The sequence below is a fragment of the Molossus molossus genome, unplaced genomic scaffold (assembly GCF_014108415.1).
Source record: "Molossus molossus isolate mMolMol1 unplaced genomic scaffold, mMolMol1.p scaffold_m16_p_10, whole genome shotgun sequence".
Lineage (NCBI taxonomy): Eukaryota > Metazoa > Chordata > Mammalia > Chiroptera > Molossidae > Molossus > Molossus molossus.
This window is the reverse complement of record NW_023425345.1, coordinates 5,712,116-5,722,793: the sequence shown is the minus strand read 5'-3', so window position 1 is coordinate 5,722,793 and position 10,678 is coordinate 5,712,116. Positions and strand designations below refer to the sequence as shown.

At 51.9% G+C, this 10,678-nt stretch overlaps 1 protein-coding gene across 1 annotated transcript; it reads left to right on the top strand.

Annotated features, from left to right (window-relative positions):
- Nucleotides 1-4,760: 4,760 nt before the first annotated feature.
- Nucleotides 4,761-10,155, top strand: NOL12 (nucleolar protein 12). Its single transcript, XM_036252091.1, has 6 exons — nt 4,761-4,885; nt 6,141-6,246; nt 6,514-6,562; nt 7,088-7,230; nt 9,238-9,335; nt 9,751-10,155. The coding sequence occupies exons 1-6, from the start codon at nt 4,800-4,802 to the stop codon at nt 9,914-9,916; spliced, it is 648 nt and encodes a 215-aa protein (XP_036107984.1). The 5' UTR covers nt 4,761-4,799; the 3' UTR covers nt 9,917-10,155.
- The last annotated feature ends 523 nt before the right edge of the window (nt 10,156-10,678 follow it).

Here is a 10,678-nt window from a genome sequence, read left to right as displayed (position 1 = left end):
TTTGTGTGTGTGTGTGTGTGTGTGTGTGTGTGTGTGTATAAGAGGAGGGGGGTTCCACCAACTCCCCCAGGTTCTGCCCCTTCACTTCTGTTCACTTCCTTGATGCACATCTGCTAAGTGCCAGTGACATCTTCCCGAGTCCCCTGGGCCAAGAAGAGAGCTCAGTACACAGTAGGGGGCTTGGTGACAAACAACTCCCAACCTAGTGGGTCCCAGTACAAAGATGTTGAATTAGTGAAACCAGGGGACCGTGGCAGTGATTCAAGCCATGGTATCTGGGGCCTCTCATTCATTTCAGGAGCAAGAGCTGGTTCAGATGGTGGCGCAGGGCCACCAGCTGTGTGGCCCTGTGTGCATTAACTGACCTGAGTCTCAGTTACTCGTGACTGAGGGACTAGTAGCACAGTCTTGTAAGGAGTAAGTGAAATGTGTGAAGGAGGCCAAGTTTAGCGCATGGCACACAAGAAACAGTAGCGTGTCTTATCCCTGCTACACTCAAGCCTCTGAGTGACAACGAGACGCCCTGGTCTGTACCAGACCCAGCTGAGCCCGAGGATGGGGGCTTGGCAAATCTCACTCCCGGACAGCCAGCAGCAGCCCTGGGACCCCGGGTAGTCTCTTCTGCCCCCAGCCTTCATTTCCTCATCAATAAAATGGGGGTTATTATTCACACCTGGGCCCTTTGGGCGGACTATTCCCACCTCGGGTTCCTAGGGAGCACATTTCTATAAAAGCTAAGGAGACTGAACTGCACATGGGGCCCCTATAAGCCACACCCAATCTCCAGGCTCTCCAGAGTCACTCAAGTGGCCACCCAGAAACAGTTTTGGAAGTCTGGCTGTGGAGTGGCGCCCTCTGCTGGAAACTGGAGGAAGTGTCCCCTCAACTGCCTTTCTCGTCCCCAGAGTTCACCCACATTGATTCTCCCTAAACTGGCTGAACAGCCACTACACACCAGAACTGGGACTACACTGAGCCAGAGAAGAGCCCTGGGAAAGATAGGAAGAGAGATCACTGCATATGGAGGAAGGAAACTGGGCTCGTATTCAGACAGCCCTGTGTTCAAACCCCAGCTCCATCACTGCTTGCCCTCGGATCAGTTACTGAACCTCTCTCAACCTCATTTTCCTCATCTATCAAATTGCATTAATACTAGTATCTACCCTGTGGGGTCGCTGCAAGGATTAGCTGATAAAATGTAGAGGAATGTATGGTGTGTGGCACTTACCAAAGGCTCTGTAAGTGCTGGTTTCCTTCACCTCTTTTAAGACTCGCTGTGTATCAAGAGCCTATGGAACAGGGTCCAGAGAAATTAAGTAGAGCTCTACTCTTAGACCACCTGAGCTCCAGCCTCAGCACTTGCTCTTCTTGCCTGTATGACCTTCGGCAAGTGACTGCACCTCTCTGAGCCTCAGTAAAATGGGGCTCAAAAGAGATAATCGTGGCCCGGCCAGTGTGGCTCAGTGGATTGAGTATCATTCCATGGACTGAGCGGTCCCAGTTTGATTCCAGGTTGGGGCACATGCCCGGGTTTCAGGCTTGATCCCCAGTGGGGGGTGTGGAGGAGGCAGCTGATCGATGTTTCTCTCTCACATCGATGTTTCTACTTCTCTCTCTAAAAAATCAATAAACACATATTTTTTTTAAAAAGATAACTGTGTAAAGAGCTAAATAAATAGTAAAATTCCTTTTGCTCATCATCTTCAACATCACTTCTACTAAGAGAATGTGCCATCTCTTGCTGTGCCTGGCACACGGTAGGTGCTCGAGAAACATAAAAATTTCAAAAATAATCCCCAAAGGGAGTTGGGTATTTTTAGACCATAAGCTGCAGTAAATGGCTCTCAAGCCTTTGGAATCTGGGTGGGGATGCCAGTCCCTCGTCTCTTTCCTGGGCAAGGGGACTGACTCCCTAGAAAGAGTTTGGAGCTCAAGCACCTGCCAGCGACAGCGGGCTTCACCCTGCGCTGGGGGCTTTGGCAGATGACGCCTCTCTGAGCCCCACGTGGGCCAGCAGCTCAGGCTGGATGGGCTGCAAAGGCCAACAGCAGAGAGTTCCCCACACGAGGTCCTGCACAGGCGGCCATCTCCTTACTCAGTCTGTCCCTGCACCAGACTGGAAGGTCCAGAGGGCAAAACCACTACATCTACAACCAGGGCAGCGGTTGGGGAGTGGCCCTGTACACCCCTCACTAACTGGATGTCTTCAGGCAAGCCACTTCTCTCCGAGTCTTCGTTTCCTCATCTGTATAATAAGAATAGAGCACCATCAACCTCCTGAGAGGTTGTGAGGACTAACTGAGGTAATCCACAAGAGGCCCTGAGAACATTCTTCAGCGCATTGGGAGACTGAATGAATTAACTGTGGAGAGGAAAGGAGCCAGTAAAGTTTATCATTTATCAAGTCCATCACTATCCATCTACAGCCAGTCTGGGTGTGGGGGGTGGAGCCTGGGAAGTAGCAGGCAGTAGCTCTGAGACCCAGTGCCTGAGACTCAATGGAGGCAGCCCAGCTGCAGAAGGCAGCTTACTGGGCATCTTCGGGGGCATCACTGCAGCCAGGGCAAGGAGGATGTCAAAGGGACATCAGGGCATGACCAATAGGGGATGTTGGGTCACTTGTTCATCACCCTGAAACCCCACCATTCAGGCAACCCCATGCTGTACCCTGGGTTTGAGGATAATGACCTCTCAGCACTAACATGGAATCTCGCAGGCAGAGGACCCTTGTGGAATGGGCTCAGCATTCATAGAGAGATGCACCTACTGTGTGCCTGGCTCCTTCCAAAACTCAGGCTCTGCATCTTGCCCTCCAAAGGGGCCATGCTAGATACTGGGGGAGTGATCCCTCTGGCCAGTGGCCCAGGATGCTGGGCCATGAGACCAGTGAACCAGGTTCAAGTCCCAGCTTTGCCACAGTAGCAGGGTAACCCCAAACAAGTCACTCTCCCTCTCTGAGATAATACTGTAGTTCCGTTCTCTTTTCTGTGTGCCTGGCACTCGACAGGCACTCAATTCGTGTGTGCTGACAAGCTCTCTGAGATTCAGTCACTTATCAAAGGAGAAGGTTGGGTCCGAAGAGTCTTTTATGCCTCTGGTACCCCACCCTCAGCCAGTTCTGAGGTCACCTCCTCTGGGAAGTGCCCCACACTGGAGGAGCCAACCCTGAACTCCTGCAGCTTCCTGTGCTTCTCCTGCAGCTCATTGACCCTGCAGGACCACCCAGCACAGATGAGTTGAGAATGGAGTACTAACCCAAGAATAAAAGGGCCTAGCCCTGGCCGGTTAGAGCACTGACCCGCAGACCAAAGAGTCCCCGGTTCGATTGTAGCCGAGGGCACATACCTCGGTTGCGAGGCAACCAACTGATGTGTCTCTCTCCCATTGCTATTTCTCTCTCCTCTCCCCTCTTCCACTCTATCTAAAGATAAATGGAAAAAAATATCCTCTGGTGAGGATTTAAAAAAAAAAAAAAAAGGGCCTTTCAAAATGAGAGGCAAACAAGCATTTATTTGAGACCAATAAGGAATCACTAAGACAGAAGCCCAAATATTATTCTGATTAGGAGACAAAGGCTAGAGGTACTTATGAGACTAGGAAGGGGAACAATTAGATCAATAGAAAGCAGGCATTTCTGTTGGTGCAGATAATAGAACATAGTGATGTTCATTCTAAACAATGTTTGACATTTTGAGCCCAGTAGTCATCCTTCCATTAGTCATAACTGCTTTCCTGTTATCTTTGTAAACAGTTCTTTGGTTAACAAGGATGCTGAGGTCCTGTCCAGAGGTTATTTTGCCCTGTTTTGACATTCCCAAGACTTGAGGCATAAGGCAGCTGCTCTGGGATGGCAGCTCTGGCTCCATTTTAAAGTGGCTCCATTTAGATTATTGTTTGCGAGGAGGTTCAGGCATGTAATCACAGTTACTAAAATTCCCCTTCAGATGTTGTTTTACTGAATGCCTTCACATCTGTGCCCTCATTTTCAGTAGAGGATGAGTTATGACACCCCCACTCCATACTTGAGGAAACAGAGGCATAGAGAACAAACATAACTGGTGTAGCAAACACATGTGTGGCGTGTATTATGTTATACACATGGTATATAACATTTATTCCTCACAATCATGTTCTCCAAGTTTGGTCTGTGGACCAGCAACAACAGCATCACCGGAGAACGTATTAGAAATGCAAATTCTGGGGCTCACTCCAGACCTGCTGAATCAGAAACTCTGGAGTGGGGCCAAGCAATCTGGGTTTCAGCAAGCCCTCCAGGGCATTCTGGTGCAAGCCGACGTTTGGAAAACACTGCCACTGCCGTACAATAACACTACAAAGTCACTATAATCATCCCCGTTTTACAAACAGGGTAATTCAGGCACAGCAAAAGCCACTGGTCCAGCACCCCACAGCTGTAATTGGGATACCAGGATTCTAATCCAGGTAGTTTGCTTTCAGAAACTACAGTAGGATCAGCAATCTTTGGTCCTTCACTATAACTCCATATTGAACGCCTACTGTGTGCCAGGTACTCGAGCTAGATACTGGGACCTCGGGGACTCGTTCTCTCGCTGTTGCTTGTTTAGAAGAAGGAATGGGGCTGGGAATTGTGGGCAGAGATCTGTTTGTTACACCCACAAGGGAGGAGTGGAGAGACCGGCTAGGGCGGTACCTTTAAAAGAGCTGGCGTGGTGAGGGGAACTGCGGAGCGTCGTTGCAAGGCGCGCCCGGAAGGCTGAGAACGCTACACCCGGAAGTGCATTAGGGGAGCGGGAGCCGCGCCGCCCGGCCTCACAGTTATGGGCCGCAACAAGAAGAAGAAGAAGCGAGATGGCGACAGCCGGCGGCCGCGGCTGGTTCTCAGTTTCGACGAGGAGAAGCGGCGGTGAGTGCTAAAGCCGAACCACATCCCCTCGAGCTGCCGGCAAGGCTTACGCCAGCTCCGGGCCGCGCACGCTCACGCACACGGCCCTTCCGGCCCCGCCCACCTGGCGTGGTCCGGGCCCCTCTGGGCCGCGCTCCAGCGGAGTGGACGCGCCCGCCGTCGGCCCCTGGCTGTGGAATGGAACGGCCCGCCCCCTCCTTTTGCTCCTCTGGGCGCCCCAGCTCTCCTAGCTCCTGCCTGCGCGGCCTGGGAACGCGTGTTGGACTCTGAGCCATGGCTTCGACCTCCCTGCCCAGCCCAGCCGCCCGTCATTGTTGATAAATGATGAGTGAATGAACTGAGTGGCTTAGTCCGTTTATTCACTCACCAGACATTTCCTTCTGCGTGTGTGCCACCTTGGCATGTGGTAGTGGGTCAGCAAAAAGCCTGGTGCTGGGGCCCGGAATAGATGGAAATGGTGGAGCGGAGAAGGGGCAGAGATCAGATAGAAAGAGCATCCATCCCTAGGCCCTACACAAATGGGTCCCCGGGGCAGGTGTCCCGGGGGAATGCAGTATTGGCCCAGCAGAAAGTGTAAAGGCTTGGTGAGGGTGCCGTGAAAGCCCTGCTGGAAGTGGCTTAATTCACTGGGGAATGGAATGTGGCGGTATAGAGGGGGCTCCACCTGTTCTACACTCAGCGGTCCACAACCTGTGCCCATCACCTGGCCCTATTGCTTGAAGCTGAGAGCGCTGAAGGGTACTGGGTAGAAAGGCAGCATCTCTTTCTTTTTTATAACCTTACACTCTGTGACATTGGGCAAAATAACCTAGCCTCGCCCTGGCCGGTTTGGCTCAGCGGTTAGAGCGTCGGCCTGTGGTCCCGAGAGACCTGGGTTCGGTTCCACTGAGGGCACGTACCTCAGTTGCAGTTTGTTCCCAGCCCTGGTTGGGTCGTGCGGGTGGCAGCCACTCGATGTGTACCTTTCACATCGATGTTTCTCTCTCTCTTCCTCTCTTTCCCTCCCACTCTATCTGAACAAAAAAATGGAGATGTCCTCGGGTGAGGATAAAAAAATAAAAATATAACCTAGCCTCTCTGTGCCTCAGTAACCCCATCTGTAAAGCGGTTTGGTACCTACTACACAGGTGGTTGTGAGGATTACACAACAAAAATGTAAAATTTTGGAATGGTGCCTGGCACATAGTGAATGCAATTCAGCTGTTTTGGGAGCGAGCCTTTCTTTTCCTGTGTCTCCCTTGCCTCTCTCCTGTAGGGAGTACCTGACAGGCTTCCACAAGCGGAAGGTGGAGCGGAAGAAGGCAGCGATAGAGGAGATCAAGCAGAGGCTCAAGAAGGAGCAGAAGAAGCTCCGGGAAGAGGTGCAGAGGGGAAGGGTGGGAGAGTCTCTGACTCCCAGGGGACTTGCAGTCTCGGATGGCCTGAATGGGGCACCTGCAGGGATGAGGGGAGGTGTGAGCAGACCTGGGAAGCAGTTTGTACAGGTAGAGACACTGTGGGCCCAGGTCTGGGGAAGGTTTAGGATGGAATCTCCTAGTCTTTCACTTACTCACCCTGGAGGTGAGCAATGCCCCTGCTTGAGTTGGGGCTGAAGGACACTCACTGTGTCCTTTCCCTTTTGGTTTCAGCGCCACCAGGAGTACTTGAAGATGCTGACAGAGAGAGAGGAGGCGCTGGGTAAGTCCCATTCTTGGCCTGACTGGAGAATAGCCAACGGGCCTGGGTTTATTTATCCCTTGGTGAGTGGGAGGGTAGGGTTGCACAGAAGCTGATTTCCTTAGCTCTAGAGGTCTTGGTGATGATCTGCGGGCCAGGTGGTGATCCTTGGGTACCTCTAAATGTGAGTGGATCAGATACAAGGACATCCAAACCTCTTAGTAAACTGGTCCTGAGCACACAGCCCAGTTTCTGAGGCCTGGAGGGACTAGCGGTAGAGGGGAAGGGGCAGCAGCAGCTCCAGGTGTCACACTGGGCTCTTCCTAGGTGGGGACCAGGTGGGCTGAGGTTTTACCGGAACACGAAAGGAGGAGTTGGATTATGTACATACAGCATTTGTTGGCAGGCCAGGCTTTGGAGCCAGTGACTTCCCGGATACTCTCCCATAGAGGAGAGGGGTCCATTGCACTCGAGGGTTGGGAGGGGCTGGAAGCTGGTTACTTATGCCCCAGTGCTGAGGCCCAGTTCTGTGCTCACCCTGCACAGAGGAGGCAGACGAACTGGACCGGTTGGTGACAGCAAAGACAGAGTCAGTGCAGTATGATCACCCCAATCACACCGTCACTGTGACTACCATCAGTGACCTAGACCTCTCAGGGGCCCGGCTGCTTGGATTGCCCCTGCCTGAGGTGAGTGTCACTCCCAGCCCCGGGGAAGAAGGGACACAGGGGCAGCCTGGCTTGTCAAGGGTTATTAAGTGCTGATCTGTGTCATGGAGATTCCAGTGTAAAGGGTTTTTTCCCTTCTGGGCCTGGACAGAATCCTTGAGGCCAGGTCCACTGCTGAGCAGCTATGGGACCTTGGACGTCTCTTCGCCTTGCCTCTTCCCTTCATCCGTAAACTGAGGTTCGCTGATCGGAGCACCTGCTGTGTGGGATTGCTGAGAGGTTAAAAGTGGTGAACCCGTGAGAAGCACTGAAGATAGCAGTTTACTGTGATCACTCGCGTTGTGTGATGAGCAGCGATAGTTACATGGCACATCTGTGCGCACTGACTGTTTTCAACCTATGGGTTGTGAGTTATTAGCAGGTTACGACCAGCATTTAAAAAAACAAGAAATAGCCCTGGCTTAGTTAGTTGGAGCATCGTCCTGTACACTGAAAGGTTGCGGGTTCGATTCCTGGTCAGAACACTTACCTCGGCTGCGGTTTGTCCTCAGCCCCAGTTGGGGTTGTGCGGGTGGCAACCAATCCATGTGTCTCTCTCACATCGATGCCCCTCCACCCCCCGTCTGAGGATAAATGTAAAAATATCCTCGAGTGAGGATTAAAAAAAGAAAAAAAATCAATGGAAAAATATCCTCAGGTGAGGATTAATTAAAAAAGAAAAGAAAAGTCCCTGGCCTGTTTGGTTCAGCGGTTAGAGCGTCGGCCTGTGGACCAGAGTCCCAGGTTCGGTTCCCCAGGAACGCTAAGGGCACGTACCTTGGCTGCAGTTTGTCCCTGGCCCTGGTTGGGTCTGTGGGTGGCGGCTACTCGATGTGTCCCTTTCACGTAGATGTTTCTCTCTCTCTCTCTCTCTTCCTCTCTCTCCCTCCCACTCTATCTAAACAAAAAATGGAAAAATGTCCTCGGGTGAGGATAAAAAAAAGAAAGAAATAACAGAATTATTAAAAACATCGGCAAGCGCCCTGGCCAGTTTGGCTCAGAGGTTAGAGCGTTGGCCTGTGGTCCGGAGAGACCCGGGTTCGGTTCCCGCTAAGGGCACGTACTTCAGTTGCAGTTTGTCCCCGGCCCTGGTTGGTCATGCGGGTGGCAGCCACTCGATGTGTCCCTTCACGTCGATGTTTCTCTCTCTCTCTCTCCCTTCCTTTCTCTCCCTCCCACTCTATCTGTACAAAAAATGCAAAAATATCCTCGGGTGAGGATAAAAATAAAATAAATAAATAAAAAATAAAAAATAAATAAAATAAATAAAAATAAAAAATAAAAACATCGGCAAGCATCACGGTAAGTTTTTTTCAGTTAAAGTTGTGTCTGCCCCGGTTGTGTAGGAGTTTATATACATGTGTATACATAGTTACAAGGTAAACTACATTTCCTATCATGGATTACAGTGTGCTTAAGTTCTGGAGCCACTACTTCATCATATTTTCTAAAAAATAATTTTCCTTTATTGATTTTAAAGAGAGAGGAAGGGAGAGGGAGAGAGAGATAGAGATAGAAACATCGATGAGAGAGAACATCAATTGGCCGCCTCTTGCACGCCCCCCCACTGGGGATCAGGCCCACAATCTGGGCATGTGCCCTGATCTGGAATCGAACTGGTGACCCCTTGGTGCATGGGTCGACACTAAACCACTGGGCCACACTAACCAGGCTACTTTATCACATTTTATATTCACCTTTTACTTTGTACTCCATCTTCTGAAAGGTCTGATGCAAAGACAAGTTTTGTCCCCATTTTAGAGTTCTTCCATCTGTGAGTGTTGAGTGTCCACTGGAAACTGAGGCAGTGGAGGACTCTGAAACACAGTTCTCTCCTGCGTAATTCCTGCTCCAGGGCACACATGACCTTCCCTGAGCCCTGGCCCAAGCCTGGGAGGCAAGGAACTGTGTCCCCACTTGACAGAGCCATGATTGCCCAGGCTTCCCACTTTATTGCTCTCTATGACAGTCTGTCCTATGCTTCTTTAGCAAGGGGCCGGGCCCAGGTCTGAGGAGGAGGCGTCATCCATGGAGAAGCCGACCAAAGCCTTCCCCAGGAAGTCCAAAGAACCCCTGCTATCTCAGCGGTGAGCCCTGGCCTGTCCCCTGTGACCTGCTCTGCACAGCTGGTGTTGGTGACCTGGCCTGCAGAGCCACCTCCTGCTGGGCAGGTGTGGGGCCAGAGCAGCCCTCTACTCTGCCTGTCAAGTGGTCCTCAGCTTCTCACTGTCCCCTCCCCCCATCCCCCAAGAACGCCTGACCTTGGAGCCCTTCATGTCTGGGGTAGGGGCATTTCTCTCTGAGCTAAGGAGCTGGCAGGCCATCCGGGGTCAGAGCAGGCTGCCTTTGGAATGGACTTGGTACTCCCAATACTCAAGGCTTGTCCTGACTTTCTCTTCATGAACTGGGCTGTCAGTCACCACCAACCCAACCTTTCACTTATACCCTGTACCCAAGGGTAAACTGAGGCCCTAGCCTCACTAGCCTTCTGTCTTCCCACAGGATTTCCTCTCTCACGGCATCGCTGCATGCACACAGTCGCAAAAAAGTCAAGAAGAAACATCCTCAGCGAGCCCAGGACTCCACCAAGAAGCCCCCCAGTGCCACTCGTACCAGCAAGACCCAGCGCCGCCGGCTGACCGGCAAAGCCCAGCACAGCGGAGAGTGAGCCTGAGACCAAGCCAGGCCCCAGCCTGGGCCTCAAGGATCTGTCCTCATAACCCAGGCTGCACTGCTGTCTGGGCTTTTACCCAGAGGTAGCAGGCAGTGGAGAACTGGCCTCCTTCAGGAGGGACCTTCCGAGCCTCCTCTGGCACGTCTTCCCAAATGTGTACCTCACTGGGCCTGCATCAGATTTTTGGAACCAAGTGCACTGTGGTTTGTTTGTCCCCGATGCCATCCACCAAGGGTAGGCTTCTGGGGTGGTGGGCATGGTCAGGGAGTTGGGTCCATCCTCGCCGTCCAGCTCTTTTCCCTGTGGGTGAGAAAAGGCAGTGTCAGATCTGGGCCCTAACCAGGGGTGCAGGCCAGCATCACCACTGGTAGAATCCAGAGTCCACCTGCTGCTCTGAAAAGTGGGCAGCTGGGAAAGGTGGGTGAACAGTGCCAAGCCCTGCCCTCTACTGCTGGAGACTTGGAGCCTGTCACTTCTCCTTGGTCTTCTTCGTCTCCTCAGCTGAGGTGGTGGAAACAGATGACTCCTGGAGCATTCCCCACCCCCAAACTGGGGCAGCTTCCAGGCTCAGGAGTGATTAACTCTTTATTTTATTTATTTTTAAATATGTTTTTTTTTTATCCTCACCCGAGGACATTTTTCCATATTTTGTTCAGATAGAGTAGGAGGGGGAGAGAGAGAGAAACATTTATGTGAAAGGGACACATCAAGTGGTTGCCACTTGCACTACCCAACCAGGGCCGGGGACAAACTGCA